At 36.3% G+C, this 20034-nt stretch overlaps 1 protein-coding gene across 3 annotated transcripts in view; it reads right to left on the bottom strand.

Annotated features, from left to right (window-relative positions):
* The window catches only part of FSTL4 (follistatin like 4), a 459349-nt gene extending 439596 nt beyond the window's left edge, over positions 1-19753 (bottom strand). The window contains exons 1-2 of one of the 3 annotated variants that reach the window (XM_087924402.1): positions 19366-19753; positions 3545-3680 (exon numbers count right to left, since the gene is read on the bottom strand). In XM_087924402.1, coding sequence (XP_087780528.1) covers positions 3545-3670 — 126 coding nt within the window. In that variant the 5' untranslated portion in view covers positions 3671-3680; positions 19366-19753. Of the gene's footprint in view, positions 1-3544; positions 3681-18863; positions 18948-19365 lie in introns of those variants that run through there. The other 2 variants (XM_087924399.1, XM_087924401.1) reach the window with 2 other exon arrangements.
* Positions 19754-20034: the final 281 nt, after the last annotated feature.

The following is a 20034-nucleotide window of genomic DNA, read 5'->3' as shown; positions in this document are numbered from 1 at the left end:
AGAAAGACCCTTCGCTTGTTTTGTGTTTTACCAGAATAGAAGATATTTTCTTTTCGGAGAAAAGAAACAGGGAGAATAAAAGGATCAGGATTTTCTACAGCAATTAACAAGATAATCAACTTTTTCTTTGTTTATCTCCAATAATTACATTTGTTTGATCTGCATAGGGCTATGCGGCACAAAGTACTTAAATCCTCTTTAAGATTAGCCTAAATAAGTTGTAAACAGGTATAATCCAATTCCAGTTCCACAGAGATACCAGGAACTAAATCCTACTCCCACTTTTGGGGGGAAACAACACAAATCTGAATTTTAACACACAAAGACTTTGAGATTTATTTTTCAGTCCGTAGATCTTATCTAGCAGTCAAAAGGGAACCAAAGCCTAATGACTGCTTTCACCAGAAAATAAAAGTCCGTTTTGAGAAATTAAAAGCAGGAAAGATATTCTGCTTTCTACTTCTACATTTTTTCCTGCCAAACCAATCTATTGCCATTCTACTGTAGACATGTTTCCCCCCATGCTAACCACCTATATGTAACTTTGTATTCTGCAGAAATAAACTCAGGTAGATTTAATGGAGAATTAGCAGGTAAGAATCAATTTAGGCACCCTAAATCATACACAACCTGATTGGCTAGTTTTTTTTTTAATTAGTGGGATATATCTTGTTGTTGTTGTTGTTTGTGTTATTCCATTATATCACCAGGTCCAGAGTTTTGTATTTCGCCTGCCACTTTGTTTGGTCTGCAGTATCCGCAGGGTATATGCCTATGGCTCGCATACTGTCATGCAGGCAACCCATTCATTGCTTTTTTGGTCATCCTTGGGGCTGCTGGCCATCTGGGCTGAATGCAAGTGCCTGCCTCAGTGTCTCACGATGGATTCCATATCAGCTCTGATGTGGAATCTACCACTAGAGCCTCACTTCTCTCATTTTGTCTGGAATTGTGAAGGCCTTTGAAATGTCTTTGTTCATAACAAGATCCAGCTATATGATTCCCAAAGACTATGTGATTATTCGCATCATTGTGTGCAGTGCCAGTTTGTACCTCTTCATCGTTGGCCATTAGGGAGATGTATGAACCTACCAATTTTGCCTTCTTGATACATAAGAACCAGTTAAATATTTCTCATTATACATGAACTCAGCAATTTTTCCCTTACTCAAAATCAAACCAATCTTGAGCACTGCTTCCCTCTTCACCAGTTTGTATATTAGGTTTTTCTTACTAATGTGGGCTCCATTCTACAACTCTTACTGTGAAGAAGTAAATATCAAGCACAAGGCTAAAATCAGATCAATAGCTGCCTGAATTGTTTCAGCTTTCTAGAATACTGGCATCCATTAAATCTAATGAGATTAAAGCAGACAAGAAGGAAAGCAGGATTATTTTAAGAACTGCTGAAAGAATGGTTCCTTCTCTCCCTGAACAGTTGTACTGCTCATTTTATTAAACAAAGGAGTCTTATTTTCCTTTTTTCAAGCCTCTGTTCTCACCTTCTTTTCCACTCTTTTGAATTGTAAAGCTGGTAGTTAAAACTTATTTATTTCTATAATACACTCCAGGAAAGCCTCAGTTAAAGATAAAGGTAAATTGTGAAGTAGATAAAAAGCATATATAGTAAGTTAAAGATAAATCTGTAATTTAATTTTCTCCACTATGGTATCCTCTAGAAATATTAGTCACATAGACTAGAAATTTTACACTGATTGGAGAAATCTGATTTAGATGGCATTTGCTAACTACCTATGATTGAGAAGAATTTGGCTGGCTTTGGGGGAGTTCTCTATCAATACCAATATAAAACTGGTCACTTAGAGCTGCAAATTTTCATACACTTCCAATTGTTAAATAGTTAAGTGTGTGGACTAGTGTATCCATGCTTAATAAACCCAAAACAAGTAATTTGTATAATAACTTTAGGGTTGCAGAAGAAGATCAAGTGGATAAATATTTCTGTGCAATTTTCATATGAAAAACTATAGCTAAATCATTTACCAAGGCATTTCAAGCCACTGATTTCATTCAAGTCACAGTGTTCTTTTTCAAATGTCAGGTTGTTAATGGGGAGACCTTTACCTTCACAAGGCACAGAATTTAAAATATTATGCTAATATATATATATAGCTGCTTTAACTACTGTAGTATTATTACTGCTATTAGGAGTAGATTCATAATTAATACATTAGGATTTCTATTAATCTATTCTGTTAAATGAGAGAGAGAACGCAAAGTCATCTTAGGCCAATTAAGCCATCAGCCCTATGTAGTTTTTAGTAATCCTTTAGATTACAGCATGTGGCTACTTAAGCACAAAAGAGAAGGTGGAGAACTCTCTCACTCTGTTTATTAGCATCGAAAGGACTGATTTTGCAATATGTTATCTGTTAAACATTTTAAAAATAAGCATAAATAATTGGTAAGAACATAAGTGAAGAGAACATGTGTTTCAGGACTGTGACCCAATCTGAATGGCTAGTTTAGAGTCCTGGACAATACATTGAAGATGGGAGAGGAAAAATATGATGTTTTCCTTCTATAATCTGGATTTAAAAAAATAAGTTTAACATGTTTAAACTTCTTTATCTTACTTATCTCCAGCTTGGAAAAGCCTTCACTAATATTTAAACAATTTATTAGTATATTAGCTTGTGTGCACAAATGTATGCATGTGACAAAGGGGGAAAATAGCTGATGGCCTTTTTTCTGAGAATTTAATTTGGCAGCTGTATTGCATATATGTACAATAAGTACATTCATTATCCCAACAAGATACTTCCTAACAAACGTTTATAATGTGACATTATAGTTATAAAGGATCACTTGTGAACCAGATGTATACATATACCCTGCATACTTGAATGGACAACAGAGAGAACTCCACCAAACTGTAGAACAGCATATTGAACTGAATTTTATTATTTCCCAACTCAGTTTATCACTACTACTAATCAAGATTTATAGTTGGGGAATTTATGGATTTGGGTTTCTTTTTTTAAAAGTAAGAAAATCAGTCCTGGACCAAAGATTAGAAGATGCTATATTATGATTTTTCTGAGTTAAACATGGGAAATGTAATGTCATTATTTTTTAGTTAAGAACCATACTATGTAATATTGTGGAAGGCAACATTTCCTTGTGTATTTGTGGTTGGTAAAACAAAGGCCAAGACTGAATCATGTGTAAGCTCCACTTAATTTCTTACAGCACTGATGGAAATTTTGGTGAATTGCAGATTTCTGCATCCCTCACCACTGGCCATGCTAACTACGTGCTACATTCAGCAACTTCTATAGGAATAAAGAATAAAAGAAAGAATGTGTAGAATACAAAGTTGATCTTTTGTGTTTAAAAGTATGGAAGTTTGTTTTTGAAAAATATGAAAACTCAGGTTTTCAATTATTGCTAATAATTGTTGACATTATTAAAATTCTTGTAATTTTTTAAAAAAATCTCAATTTGAAGTGGAAAATATACATTGGGAACACTGAAGCACAACATCCTCCTGCCCAAATGTAAATTTTAAATGTTATCTTACCTCTTGTGTTAATCTCCCAGAATCAGAATAAAATTGTCCGTTCCAGTTTGATTCCATCCATCCACAAGCCACTGATATGAAGACTTCCAGCAATAGGAGGAATAACCAGATGCTCCTTGATTTCATTGCTCTAATTCTAGAGAAAGTGAGAAAGCATTTTCATGAAGAATTAATACTTGGTGGTTTGTGTTAATATTCTATTCCCTATTGAATAAGCCATATTTGATTATGCTTATACTCCATGTCAAATGATTAAACCAGAGAAGAGCACTGCAGATTGCAATGGAGTAGAGAGAATCAAGCAATGTGGCTTAGCAATACTGCAGATTGGGGCCACACTACAGAAGTAGATAAGACTTCCCTACCACCACCCTTTCTTGGCTTTATTGGGTATGATTATTTATGAAACAATATTAAATTTTTGGTGGCTTTGTGCTTCTTGGAGTAATGTGAGCTTGCAGCTGTTTTTTCTTTTATTTACATTACTCCAAGAAGCACAAAGCCAAAGACACAAGCCTGAAAATGACAAATGAGATTTCGTCAAAACGTCACCAAAATACTTCCAATTTTACGTGGGAGAAAATCCAAATAACCAAAGATCCACATACAAATACCCGCGAAAACCTCAGAAAACAAATATATATGTGTATGTGTGTGTGTGTGTGTGTGTGTGTGTGTGTGTGTAAGTCTCCTTTTATCACTATTTTTCTTACAATCATTTCACTGAGAGAAAACATGAACACTGAAGAACAAGTGGTATACATCATAATCACATGTTACAGGCACATACATTTGGTGTTTTAAAAAATAATTAATCTTTGCATATTTAGAATGCATAAAGCTTAAGGTAATTTGGATACTAATGCTTTTTTGAGGTATGAAGTAAAGTATTCAACTGTCAACATTTTGAACTGTGAGAATGTTCTACAAGAACGAAATCCAAATGCTTTATTAACAGGGTGAATCTTTCAAATAACATCTGTTGAAATAATCACACTGTCAATAATACGTAAGATCAGAATGACATTTTCCATCATCACCTTCCTCCAGAATCATCACTTTGTTTTTGAAAATCACCTTATAGTTATGTATTCATTTTTCACCATAATTTCTTACCACCTTGGAAATGTTATGGAAATCTATGATATCAATATTGAAGAATAAAGAAATAATGATCTCTAGAATCCAATCCATAAAAAATAATCAGAAATTTAGTCTCAGAACAGTAGGCAGGTTCCAGTTCCTTGGTTTCCGATAGGACTGTGTATTGTTCTTGGAAGAAATTTACAGAAATGGGATAGGCATTTTTCTAAGAAGTAACTACATTTTTGGTTGGAGTGATGAATGTTTCAGGGGTCATTGAACTGCTAGTCTAATGAACAGAGATTCATTCTGTTTCAAAGGTCATTTTTAATACTTAATCATTTGTGTCAGAAGGGCTATTGTTTCATTATAGTCACTCAAAAACATAAAAGTCTTGATTTATTTTCTTATTTTTACTGAACATAGACTCAGCTAATGTCTTTTGCTTACCAGCCTGAAAGATCTGAATTATTCTGCTTACCTGGCTATAATGCTGGACAGCACAATTTGAAGAGGAATTTTAAAAACCCACTCCCAAACCCAAATAAACACAAGCTTCAAACTTTTTAAAACTCCTCCGAGTTACAGATGCATGCATGCCTCCATTGTAATTAAAATGACTGTATGGTTAGTCCTCAACTTACAACAGTTCTTTTAGTGACCGTTCGAAGTCACAGCAGCACTGGAAAAGGGACTTATGACCATTTTTCACACTTACAAGGGACTTATGACCATTTTTCACACTTACATTTTTCACACAACCTCCATTTTTCATGCTTACAACCATTTCAACCTTCCCATGTTCACATTGATCAACATTCAGACACTTGGCAACCGACTCTTATTTATGACAGTTAACATGTCCCAAGGTCATTTAATCACTTTTTGGGACCTTCCAACAAGCAAAGCCAATGGGGAATCCAGATTCACTTAATAACCATGTTACTAACTTTATAAATTCAGTGATTCACTTAACAACTTGAAAGGCCATAAAATGAGGCAAAATTCACTTAACAACTGCTTTGCTTACCCACAGAAATTTTCAGCTCAGTTGTGGTCATTAAGACAAGGACTATTCTTATATTAAAGATCATAACAACATAAAAGCATCATGTACGAAGCAGTAATAGACTAAACTGCAAATGGGATTAATGATACTGTTAAACAGGTCAATTTATATACACAAATATTTATACTAATTTATAGAATGGTCAGGAACCTTTCTGAAAATGCATTAGTACATAAGAGAAGATTGCTAATAGTATATTTCACTATTCTTCTCCTAGGTAACTGAACTTTTCTCCCTCCCCACTTCTACTTTTACTATAAACGTTTTAGATAAAAATTCAGTAAACTATCTGTTATTTTTCTCTTTTAATTTGTCACTTCATCAGTTATCTTTTTTTCTCTGTATGGTTTCTAATACACATTTAGCTCTGCAAATGCTAAACACTTATTGCAGCAGCAGCCTTGTTCTCTATACAGATAATCCTCAAGTTACTAATGTAATAGAGCCCGCCAATTCTTAACTTGAGGATTCATTAATTGGATCATATTCATTTGACGTGACTTTCCCCTGCATTGTTAAGTGCACTTGAATTATCTCAGGTGGGGAAGACCAGGGGGGTCCAATGCTGGAACAGGCCACCTGCTTCAGACTACTCAAAGCCTCTCCTAACCCACTGAGGTTCCTCATGCTCCCCTGGTGTCCCCACAATTACTTCCCCCATTTATCCTACTCTACTGGGTCTCCACAGACCTTTGCAAAAGTTTTGTTGCAGAGAATGGAGGCCTGAAGTAGCATGAAATTGTGACCCCCAAAGTTTCAATCCTCTTTGCAAAAGGTTTTGGAGCAGAGGATCTCGCACCTCTGCAGGCCTCCATTTTCCCCAGCAGTCTTTTGACGCAGAGACTGGCAGCCTTTGGGGATGCAATGTCATGCTCCTTCAGATTCAACATGGCTGCCCAGTGTTCCAAAAGCAGATCGGGTGTCCTGCATAGGCAGCCTTGGTGAGTCAGCCAGGCTGAGCAGGGCTCTGTCTCTGGTGTTACTGCTTCACTATTGGTGCTTCAGGAACAGGCAAAGAAACTGTGATAGAGCAGCTGGAAAGGAAACAGCTCTCCCAAGCTCCATTTTCACTGGCAGAGAGTTGCAGGAGGCTGTTACAGCTGAAAAACGGAGCTCGGGGAGCCCGTTTTCTATGGCAGAAGCACCGCTGGTTGACCCTGTTTCCAGCACAGCCCTGTGGGCCAGATCTAAGCATACCACAGGCTGGATTCAGCCTGTGGGCCTTTAGTTTGACACCCCTATTTTAGTATATTGCCCTAATATTTAATTTTGTACTAATAGTCCTTTATGCAACATATTTCTATTGTCTTTACTTATAATTTTAATCCCTTTCAGAAAAAAAAATATTTTCAAAATTTGGCAAGGCTCCCTGAGAAACTTTAGAAAATCAGCTTACAAACATTTAATACTTTAACCAAATTCTGATCAACATTCATAAGTACACCTACAACATAGGCAAGAGTAAATACAGTAAATAACTGCAATTGAAAACAAAATCATTTTGCGTTCATTGTTCAAGCATGCATTGATAACTTAAGTACTATTTTTCTTGATTTTTTTTTTAGAAACATCATCGATGTTTACAAGCTATTTATCTCTATTCCTACAAAATCAGCTTGCCCTGACAGATAGTGGTACCGCTGCCCTATGCCAGGTCCATAGATCCTTAAGGTCTCCACAGAGATACAATATTCATACTAAGTAGTTGGATTGCCTGGTCTTTGGGAGATCAGTAGTGAGATTATCATAGATTCTGCCCTGATCCTATGAAGATTTCCTCAGCACAACAGTTCAAAAATGGGGATTGCCTTTTAGTGTTTGTAGACATGTTAAGTTTGGAACATGAGGGGTCGGGTTGAGGTGGTGGAATGATTGGAATTTTCCTGGAAGTTGCTGATTAATTGATTGCTGTGAATGGTGTTGTTACTACTTTGATTGAATAGCCTCATCTGCTTGCTGTGTGTGGCCTGAATCAGGTAACTGGCTAGGTTGTAGAATGTATCCAGTTCTATTGATTGGTTGGTAACTCATTTATTTGAGTGCCAGGCTTCCAGGAATTCTTTGGCTTTTCTGCTGTTTGTGTGATTTTTTTTTTTGGTGTTTTTATAGTAAATTGTATGACCTGCATGGCATGGGTGGATCTTAAGACATCATTATTTTAGTTCTTTATTTCAGTTATGTGCTACTTAATTTTTTAAAATACAGCTAGCTCCCTGTTTTTCCTAGGTACTTAGCCAATTGCAATCCCAGTTGTTAATTATAGAAATAGTGTAAGCTCTGTCTTGGTGAGGCATGCAGTCTTTTGGTTTGCACAGAATTCTTGGGCTACATCTGATCAAAAAAAAATCCATAAGATACATACATAATAGATACATATATTACATAAATATGTAATATACAGTAGTTATCTCTCCCACTGCCAATTTGTAAGTAATCTACACTCCATTACCATTTTAAAATAAATATTATATGGCTTATATCCTGCCTTTCATTCAAGAGAAAAGCATATAAACTGCTTCCTCCTCCTATTTGAAGTCAGTCAGGCTAAGGTGGGAGAAAATGACTATTCCGTAGTCTTCCGATGATTGGGGGGGGGGTTGTCAAATTTTATTCCACTCCATTAACCATTAGAGAACCTCTACTACTTGTATTAAATTATCCACACTTAGTTCATTATTTCATTCTAAACACTATGCCAGTATAATGTAGTAGTTAAAGTCCTGGGCTAATTCAACCGAAACTCAGGTTAAACTCTGCCCTTAACCACCAAAACTCACCAGATTTCTTTCCACCCTGTTTATTAGACAGGGTTGTTAGATTAAAAACGGGAGGAGAATACGTACTTTGTACTTCTGGAGGAAATGGGAATAATACATGATTTCATTTCATGTATTAATTTTGTATTAAGCTTATACTACAATGCATGCCCTGGAACCAACTATGTTTCTTCTCTCCTATGCCTAAGATACAATTGCAAGATCCACTCTTTGTAAAATGCTTCTAAGAGGAATATTTTAACAGTCTGATACAGAAGTGAGTTTAGTCTTGATTTTTTTTCATAATACAGGAAAACAAGCTGTCAACTATTATTCAAAATTGAGGATTTTGTAAGAAAGATTAAAGGCATTTATTTTTAAAAAAGATATTTTTGATAGTGTTCTGCTATGGAACTAGTATGAGAATCAGTTTCATTTTATTCTATAGGGAAAGTACAAAAAAACATGAATAGATGCATAGTGTTAACAAGAGTCAGCTTTTAAAATCATAAGACTATAAGCAATGCCTTGCTAGACCAGACAGATGACCCATCTACTCTACCCATCTCTTCTCATGGTGGCCAACCGACCGCACAAGGAAGCCTATTCGTCTCCCAGCAAATGGCTTTCAGAGTAGTCAAACTGCCATGCATAATTCTGCATACTTCAATCCTGTCCCTTCTCATTCTCCTCTTTCTCTAAAAAGGCCCAAATATTGCAACTTTTCCTCATGGGATTTTAATAATTTTATTAAAAATTAAGATTGCCACAATAAAAAGTATTACAAAAGGAACTAATAAAAAGTACAGAACAGGAAAAAATAGAAACAAAAACAAAAAATAAAAGAATAAATTAAAGGGAAAAAAGCAGTTAACAAGCAATTTCCCAAAGCGATTAGAAAAGGAAATATGTGAAGCCAGTGTCCTTTAGAAAATGCTGGCCATGATTTGAGCAAAAAGATGGCTATTCCCTCAGCTTCCAGAGCATTTAACCCACCAGAAACTGCTGTCTTGCAATTCCTCATGAGCAGCAACTCTCTGGAGCACTTTCTTTCAAGTCCTCTCCTTGTAAAGAGAAGAATTACAAAGAGATTGTCTTCCCTTCATTCTACTACAATCATTGGCTTTGATTATCGCAGAACCATCTTCCGATTATCATTTCTTCCCCAGAAGTCCAGGAAATTGCTCCAGCCCCTTGATAATCTTAATTGTCCTTCTCTGAATCTTATCTAGCTCCACTATATCCCTTAAAAAATGTTCAGGACTGTACACTAGATTCCAGATAGTTTTACTATTGATTTATATAAAGGAGTTATTGTATCTTTATTTTTAATACTGTTTCTTATTATTTATAATATATCACTGCCCTTTTTTTTAGCAGATGCATACTTTTACAAAGTAAAAATCAGAATATTTGTTCTCACTCTATTATTTTGAAATCGTGATTTTTACAGAATCAATGTAAATAGAGCTTAATTTTTTTAAATATAGTAAGTGAAAAATGCAATTTGTTAAAAAAAAAATAAAGTAGTTTCTGCCCAGAGTCACATTGTGTAAGATTGACAGACATATAAATGTGATTAATAAACAGGAAAGGATATGTCCAACAATAGGTTAAAAATATCGACCATGCATTCCAGTGAATGGGATAGGCATCAAGAGAGAGCATCTGAATTAAAATAGAGGACAGATTTTTTTTTAAAAAAGCTGTTGTTCGTATGTTGCCCAATGAAATAAAACATATAGCTCATGCTTTCCTAAAGCAAATTGTGGTTCTTTCATATAGGCATGAAATAGTACTGATGGGGGACTTTAATTGCCTTGATATCTGTTGGAGACACACTGCCAAGGATGATTTTTCCAATAAATTATTGTCCTGACTTGCTGACAATTTTCTTCTTCGTGGGTAGAGCAAGATCAGCCATCCCTGACTCTTTCTAACCTGAAACTAATCCATAGGCAAAATTTCTTATGGGGAAGTGGGAATAGCAGAAAAACTGGGCTGAGGGGTGGGAGGAAGAAAAAAACCCATGTAACATTGGAGTTATTTCAAGATTTTAATACAAAAGCAATGTAGCCAACACAATATAATCAAACACATATCTTGGACTTCAAAGAAAGAGAATTTTAGCAAATTCAGAATAAAGAGTTCATGGAAGGAGAAGAGAGAGTTCAAAGTGAAAGAAAGTTTCTTTAAAAAACCCAAAAGCCACAATTGCCAACAGTGAAAAAATAAAAGAAGTTGTTAATGGGACTGCAAAAATCTTTTACAAAGACAGAGAGAGAGAGAGAGAGAGAGAGAGAGAGACTGTCCAGAGATAGAAAGAGGGACAGTGACCCACGGAAAGTACAGATAAGCATACCAGAATTGTAGGATAGTTCAGCAAAAAGAAAAACAAAAAGGGCTGCTTTAAACAAAATGTCAATATATCAGCTGCTTACAAATGCTAACAGATAATAAAGAATATAAAAGAAAATAAGATAATAAAGAAAATATAAAAGCATATTCAATTCTTATTTTGGTAGAGATATACAATAAGAATACCTAACCCAGTAATAATATTTATGAAAAAGATTTCAGAATAGTAGCTAATGACACAACAAGCATGAGTCACCAGTGTGATGCAGAAAGAAAAGAAAAGGCATTAAAGGTTCTACATTAATTTATATGGGTAAGACCTTATCTTAATATCATACGCAGCTATGGGGCCATACTTTAAAAAGTTTCATTACTTGATACAGTTTTAAGAAGGATGAAGTGGTTGATTGGAAAAAGAAACTAAACCCTTTTACAAGAAACACAAGGAATTGAGGTTTTACAGATAGTTCTCATCTTACAAACCCAATTGAGCCCAAAATTTATGTTGCTAAGTGAGAAATTTGTTTAGTGAGTTTTGCCCCATTTTATGACTTTTCTTGCAACATTTGTTAAGTAAATCCCCGCAGTTGTTAAATTAGTAACGTGGTGGTTAAATAAATCCGGTTTCCACTTTGACTTTGCCGGTCAGAAGATTGCAAAATGGTTGCATGATTCTGGAACACTGCAACCATCATAAATGTGAGCCAGGTGTCAAGCAGCCAAATGTAAAATGTGTGACCATGGGGATGCTGAAATGATCGTGTGAAAAATGTCACCCTTTTCAGTGCCGCTGTAACTTTGAATTGTCATTAAGTGAAGTGTTGTAGGTCAAGGACTACCCATATTGTGTGTTTTGTGTGTGTTCATACAAAATAGAGTTTTCTTTTTTAAAAATATTTTTTAAATTTTTACTATATAAAGAAAGAGCAACAGTTTTAATGTCTATATAAACAACGTTTTCAAAGACCTGAAAAGACATTACATAGCAGAAGATGAAGATATGTTTTTGACTTATCCCAAATGCCAGATAGAGATTAATGGATTTAACTTACAGGCAGGCAAATTCCAGTTAAATATTGGATTGGCAGCAGTCATGGAATAGAAAAGACAGAATGAGGAAAGCAAGCCATTATCATGCCACTGTAATGCAAGCCCACACCCCCTTTCTATCTGCATCATACCTATGCGCCAAAGAGTCAGAGCTTGTGGTGTGACACTGCTAACATTCTGTAGATACTTCTATCTTAGAAGAAACTTATTATCAGTAAAAGCGGTTGGATAAAAGAAACAATTTACACGCATGATGATACACATTCCTTCACTGGATGCATTTAAATGAAAGGCACGTTATAATGTAGATCCTTACATTGAACTTGATGCCTCAAATATCCCTTCCATGATCTACCATTCTAGTAAATAGTTTCTTTATATTTTTTCATAAAAACAGTCAGCCTGTGGCACATTTTCTAAAAGCCATTTTGCTGCAGCAGCTGTATTGCTGGGTAATTTCAAAAATAATTTTACTGCCTGTTGGTTTTATAAAATACCATTAGTTCTGCACTTAATTATCTATATAATCTCAGATTAATCTCAGTTTTGATGAGTTGCCTTAACTGCACCTAGTCTCAATGTGTTAAAAAAAATTAATAAATTAAGTTTTATCCCCTCTTTGTCCTGAATTATAGCTAAGAATTAAGTGGAAAGATAAACAGTATAAAATCAACTGAAAAAAACCCATATATGTTATTAAAGATAAAGGTTCCCCTTGCACATACGTACTAGTTGTTCCTGACTCTAGGGGACGGTGCTCATCTCCGTTACAAAGAGCCAGCACTGTCCAGAGACATCTCCGTGATCATGTGGCTGTCAGGACTAAATGTCGAAGGCGCACAGAACGCTATTACCTTCCCACCAAAGTGGTCCCTATTTTTATACTTGCATTTTTACAAGCTTTTGAATTGCTAGGTTGGCAGAAGCTGGGACAAGTAACGGGAGTTCACTCCACTAAATGGCGCTAGGGTTCGAACCGCTGAACTGCCGACCTTACTGATCAACAAGCTCAGCATCTTAGCCACCGAGTCACCGCATTATTAAAGAAATATAAATTCACATTTAAATACAAAATTATAAACTTCATGCCATCTGAACTGTAACAGTGAAGTTATTTGAACTGCATTAAATTGTTGAAAAATCATCAGTGGTGGTATGAAAAGGAAAAAAAAAAAAGAGGGACAGAAAACTTAAAAGGAATTGAGTGAGTTATACTACAGCCAAACCAGACTATAGAGATTAGGAAGGCATATTTCATGCTGGCACAAAAGTACAGTAGATCAGGTGGTGTAACCTTTAATAACTTCTAGCAAACTAAATGGAACAAAAGAAAAAAAAAACCATTTTTCTTTCTTATGACAAATTTTGATTCAGTTGTCCTATAACAGTCCAATTCATGTTTTCTATTTTACCTATTTAAGAGCAGACTGTTCGTTTCTTGAAACCATGAAAAAAATACTTCAGGGATATGCTAGGAGAACAGAAATACAGTAAGCTTTCCCTTCTACAGTATAAGTGTGTTTTCCATTTTAGCTATTATTGTACTTACAAATGGTGAGTAGAACCAGATAACTAGACGATCACAAATCATGGCTTTGCTTGCCATAGGGAAAGCTTTTGAATAAATAAAAAAACATTTATTTATGCATTCAATGGGAGTTGTATATTCATGTTTGAATCTCTGTCTTGTTTAATTCTCTGTCTTGCCTTCTTTATATAAGAACATTAACAGAAGACACATTGATTTCATTGTAATTAATTTAGCACATTCCTAAAAATTTCAGTCCAATCATTTCTCTATTTTCCTTGGGCTACCTAACACAGGTACAAACCCTATACTATGCTTCATTTAGTTATTACTGTCAAATAGCAAACCTGAATCTACATGACAGCATGCATGTTGGACCAAAGGATAAAACACATTTCTGTGCCAGAACATTATAGTTCCTCATAATTTCTTCCTTATAATTTTGCATAATTAAAGTGACCTTGAAGCAATAAAAGCTCCTAATTTTTGCATTTTAACTTTTGCTTTTCTTTTCACTGCCCAAATTTGGAGGTCCATAGAATCTGTTCTAATTATATTAAAACTGTATTACAGAAAATTTGGGAATGACTTACTTTAAAAGGTCAAGCTAATCTTGCTTTTAAAAACTGCAGCTTTCGTTTAACAAAACTTTCTTCAACACTATGGTATGGATGCCATCATGACCGTTTTGAGCAAACTGTTTTGAATCATTTCATATTTTAAAACTGCTAGAAAAATCACTGGTTACAACTAGTTGGACCAGCAAGAACCTTTATGATCTCCTTAATAGATCAGGACAGATAGCAAAAGACAAAGGAAAAGAAAATATTAGCACAAAAATCCATGATTTGCCTTCCCGGAATTATGAAGAAAAAGCTATAAGCCATACTTAGTTTATAATGAAAATAAAATGCTTTCCAAGAACAGAAAATAGAATAGAGATTAGAAAATGAGGTAGTTGGGAGATGTGAATTTCACCATACTGATGCACTCATTTCTGATATATTAGGACTGAGCATCAGATCTTAAACGTAATGCAGCATATTACAAAGAAGTAATGTTTAATCACTTCTAGAAGATACTACATCTGTCTAAAAATAATAATTACATAAAATGATCTCCTATTTGAATCATTTTCTCTGGATGTCCTTTGAATTTAGGGAATGCAATTTATAGGAAGTGTTTTCATTTGTACCATCTGTGAAGCAATCTCTTCTGGGAAGTTTATTTAGAATATATGTATTATATTTAAAAGTTACAGTAATTATTAATATATTAATGCAGCCAATTTTTTTCCTTTTAAGTTTCATCAGGATTTTTAGACTATTAATTGACTCAATGTTATTCTCATATGACCTTATCTCATCTGCTCTAATTATCAATGTTAATCTTTGTAATAGTTCTATTAATTATTTACAAAATATGGTGAAAGGGATTTTAGAGGACTTTTTTGCAGATGCAGTTTTAAGCAAAATTGACACTTCAAGGCCATAAACTTCAATCAGCTGCTATCTCACATGAATGATAGTTATCATCATGATTCATTAAATACATGGCAGTCGAACATAATAGGACTATCTTTTCAAGGTATCCATTAAAAAAACAAGCCATGGTATTCCTCTAAAAGGAAGTCCTACTATCTTTCTTCACTGATTTCCCTATGAATATCTGTAAGATTTTAAACTATATTCATTACTAAGCGTGTTTAGAATTATCAGTGCAAAATAGAAAAAAAAATGCTAATGGAAGGAAGGCAAGACAAACACTGAAAGGTGTCTATCCTTGTTAATCAACTTGAGATTATATATGTATGTATACACACACACACACACCTACATATATAAAAATATAAAGCAACATTTTCTCCAGAATTTTAAAATCAGCACAGGCGACACCTAGGGGCAAAATAAAGAGAAAATCAGAGCAGCAATTCCAAGGATTTCAGAACTACAACTGATGGACAGCTCATCTTTGCTATAAAAGTTCCAAGTAACCTAGTAGGATAAGAAACAACTTTACCATGAATACCAAGATGTCTTACATGACAACACGTCAGAGAGATTTCATAGTGACTTGTTATATAATGTCTACCAACATTTTAAAAAGGGAAAAAAAAGTATATTTCAATATGTTTTTACTTAGAAATAAGTTTCTTCTGAACCCAATGGTATTTAGTCTCTGATACTATAAGTCACACAGACTGCATCATTTCAAACTTGGCTCTTACATAATTTTTTAATAATAAAAAGGAGAACTTTAAAGGGAAATGAGAATTTGAAATATTTTAGAACTTCTCTATACTGCATCAAGTCTTTTGTACTCTGTATAACCTGGAATATTATATAATCACACTTTAAAAGTCTCTAGATGGTTGGTATAGCTATTTTATACATATATGCCAAACAAAAACCATGAACTTGGGTTTATGTGATAACCATTGGGAAAAATAGTGCAATGTTTTGAAGGAATATGATGTGACAGTAAATAATCTAGCTAGGTGACAAAAAAGAAGCAAAAAAGGATTGAATAATTTGAAGATGCAAGATTAAATTAAACAGGTGAGTCTCTTTAAGAAAAACATTGTTTTGAATATGTGGTTTAGATATAAATTTCTTCAAACAAGCACCTAGCAAAGGAATGAATCCAAAATTCATAACTGATGTACTTATGATGAAAGACTGGGATAATTAGTCTGGAGTACAAAAGAGATAAATAATTGTAACTGTAGGACAAATCATTTTTGGGTAGCATCAAGGTTGGCCTCAGGGAAAATGAACATACAAGCAAAAGAAATCAGAATAAAAATAAAAATAAAACTGAAGGAATGGAATATAAGAAAAATGCAGATTTATCTCCAAGAATGAATGGATGGAAATATGATATGAATTTGATGAATAAGCAGTTGAAGAAAACAAAATGGGTCTTGTTCTTCTATATCAGGAGTTCCCAACCTGGGGTGCGAGAAAAGTCCAGGTAAATAATAGGATATTGGCTATATGTTGGCATTTTTATTTATTATTTATTTCACGGGGTGTGAGGTTCGAGTGAAATTTCTTTAGGGGTGCGGGGCAAAAAAAAGGTTGGGAACCACTGTTCTATATGATAAATGTAATGAGACTTTTGTATGCAGATATGGAAAGACTTACAGCTTCCTACAAAGGAAAAATGGATGGTGAAGTTAATGGCACTCACTGAGATGGTAAAATTAACTACTTTGATTAAAGGACTTTGACCAGCTTTGTTTTTACACAGAAACCATTTTGGGACTTTGTGCTAGAAACTGAAAGAAGTGCTTTATTAATTTTTGGATTTATTATAATGGCTTGCTATTACAGAAATATTGAATTTAGACCAAAAAGTTAATGCATCTTATATTTGTAACTGTACTGAAGAAAGTTGGAAGTTGCTCTGTTTTTTTCTTTATGCCTTTGCACTTTCTCCTTCCCCATTTTTCTTTTTGCTTTTCTTTGGGTTTTTAATTTTTGAAGAAATTTAATGAAGTATATTTTAGAAAAGGAAATATATGGAAACCACTAAGAATTTGCAATGCCATGAACTAATTGGAGTTAAAATGGATGAATTGGAGTCATAATGAATGATTGAGATTTTAAGAACAGAAAAATGCAGATAATATTTTGGGGAATAAGTACTTGTTTTGGACTGAATGAAAAGAACTAAACAAGAAGCCTCCAGAAGAATAAATGGAATCAAAACCTGAATGAAATAATCCAAAATGAAGCCAACACAACAGGACAGAGTATTTTACAGATTTATATAGACATTATAGCAACATGTCAACAAGTGGAATTAAAACAAATGCTACACATTAGCAACACATTATAGAATATAAGCATTCAAGGGGAAAGAAGGGAACTAAAAGATACTTGAAAAAAAAATTAAGTAAGGCTACAGGTGTAGATGGTATAACTGGAGAACTGTTAAAAGATGGACCTAACTGGATTATCCTGGAAAATTAATAGAATACATAATAAATTAGCAGGAAATTAAAAATATAAGATGTACCCTTTGCTTATGTAATGTATTTATGAACAAATGTAAAACTAATGTTTGTAACAATGTTAAAGGTGGATTGGTTTGTATATCGAATAAAGTATATATTCAGATTGTTGGCTGAGAATCCAAATGTTTTGCAATGAATTTCCCATAGGTTATATGATGCAACATGTGATACAACAGGGACAAAGCTTCTGAAATTCATGTCACAGCCAACAATATACAGTATTGACAAGGAAAATAGAGTGAATAATTGAAAGATAATACATAAACGTCAAAAAACTAGTATTTTATTTAGATAGATGAATTTGTTATACCTTGGTATAATGGTCACCAAAGAGAGAGAATGGAAACATTTTTTAAATAAATGCTGCTAGTTAGAGTCTGTTGCCCCCTGCCAAAAAAGGCATTTGTTGAAAGAAGCCAATATGATTTCATATGCAATAACTTATGCTTCTCTTGTTACATGTGAGAATTGAGTATATTAAGAGAAACATAGAAGTTTAATGCACTGGGAATGGAATACTTAAATGTGTTTTGTGGTAATCTAGATAAGGTCAAGAATCAATGGAAGTATTAAAAAAAATGTGACCTGAACATGAAAGTACAGAAGATGTATGCCCTAGGATGGAACTGCAAATCAAATATACGAAACTGAGGAGAGCAAGGAGTCGGAGAAAGTTGTGGTTGGATGTAATGGATGGGACCATCAGAAAGTGAGAAAAGTACAGGCTGGGTATAGAAAAGCATAGCATGGAAAAGGTGAAAAGCATAGCTGATTTGCAAAGAAAGAAAAGAGTGGCGAGGTATAGGGACTGCTGCCAGTATAACTAACTACTGGTATATTCACTACATTTTATTTCACCTTTGCATTTTCTTTGGCTCACTGTTTTTTTAACTTCCTTTCTCATATTTACATAACTGGGGCGCAATGCGATGGACAGGCATTTATATAAGCTCACAGATCCTACTACCCAAAGGTTCCGGGTTCCCACCGCAGGACAACCTGTGCTTCTTCTGACAAATGGGCGGCCGAGAACCCGCCACGTTAATCGTGGGACAGGAAAAGCTTCCCTTTTCCCACTCCGAGGGAGGTCTCTAACGGAGAGGGCAGGACTGGAAACGAAAAGCGAGCCGAGCATCTCCGCATCCTTCACCCCACTCGTCCTAAAGGAGAGCATCTCTCTCTCTCTCTCTGTCTCCTCAAACTAGCGCTCGGCCAAGCCTGCCGCTCCGATTCCTGGAGTCTCTTCCACGGGCCATTGGCAATGCGCAATCGCGGGACTCAAGCTACTCATTCAATTCAAAGTTCTCCAACCAGCCTCCCCCGCCTCCCCAAAGCAAAAGCGCCCAGAGAAATGGGTTTCGGAATTGCAGCTCTTCTATCTAGCCACCCGCAAGAGACTTTCCACGCCGGGGGCCTCTTCCTTCCCTCCCTCCCCGATCCAGCCATCCACCTACCTTCCCAGCAAGTGAGAAAGGGAGAGCGAGCTCCCTCCGGAGCTTGTGGCTTCTGCTTTTCGGGCCAACTCTTTCCTCCCACAGCTTGCCCCTCTCTTTTTTGCTCGCTGGATTCCTCCTCTCCCCCCCGCCCCCGCTCGCGTGGACACACACACTCACACCTAATCCCCCAACCCGCCGCCCGCTGCATTCCGAGAGCGCAGCTTGCTCCGGGCGACCCTTGCTTTAACTGCCTCCTAAGTTGGAAAGTCTCGCTTGCAGAGCTCTTCCCTCCTCCGCAGAAAAAAAAAAGGGGGGGGAGGACAGAAGAGCAGAGCATCCCCCACCCAGCCACCCAACCCCCCGAATTGCTCCGTTCATGCGGGTGGACGGGGTGGTGGAGATGAGCGCATCACTTGGGTCGTTCCTTCCCCTGGTGGGCGGCGGGGGGTGGGGAGAAGAACAGCAAGCGTGTTTGCTCTCGCCCAGCTTCCTCCCACCAGCGCTAGAGATGAAGGTTTACCTGGAGTAGCCCGAGAGCGGCAGGCGCACCTCCAGCGAAAAGAGCCCGGCGCGACTGAAGGGAAGGAGACGTCAGAGTTGGGGGTGCTTTTGCTCTCGAAAGAAAAACGTCCTCGAGGAAAGCAACGCGAAGCCTGCGGGAGCGCTGGGAAGGGCGGCGAGGGGAGATCATGAAGGGGTGGTAGTGGCCTCAATTGAGAGGAGGAGGAGGAGGGAGAAGGGATGGAAGGGAGGGGGGAGAGAGAGAAGGAAGGAAGAAAAGCGAAACAAAAACCAAAAACCAAAAAAAAAAAAAGGCGGAAAAGAAAGACGAGGCAGCGGCAGCTTCAGTCGCAATCCAGGCGCGAAGAGGTGTGTAAATGCTGCTTTGCTGAATTCCTGCCCTATTTCTGCTGTCTGGACCAGCGCTGCGTGACGTCACCGGCGCATTTACATATTCTACCCAATCGCTGACACCTGTGCGGACATCGGAGAAATGCCGAGGGCGAGGGAAAAGGGCGACAGTCCCAGGCAGATGGGAAGATGGGGAGTCGGGAGAAGAGGCTCAGTTGGCCAAGGGCAAAGAAGGCGGCGGCGGCGGCGGATAGCTTTCCAAAGGGCCCCAGCCCGATACTGCGTGACTCGTGGCACCCTGGCTCTCGGCCTTTCCTTGGACGAACTTGCTTAAAAC

The sequence above is a fragment of the Pseudonaja textilis genome, chromosome 2, assembly GCF_049901715.1.
Source record: "Pseudonaja textilis isolate UNSWEBS1 chromosome 2, rPseTex1.2, whole genome shotgun sequence".
Lineage (NCBI taxonomy): Eukaryota > Metazoa > Chordata > Lepidosauria > Squamata > Elapidae > Pseudonaja > Pseudonaja textilis.
Note: the sequence above shows the minus strand (reverse complement) of the source record. Positions and strands in the feature narration are given on the sequence as shown.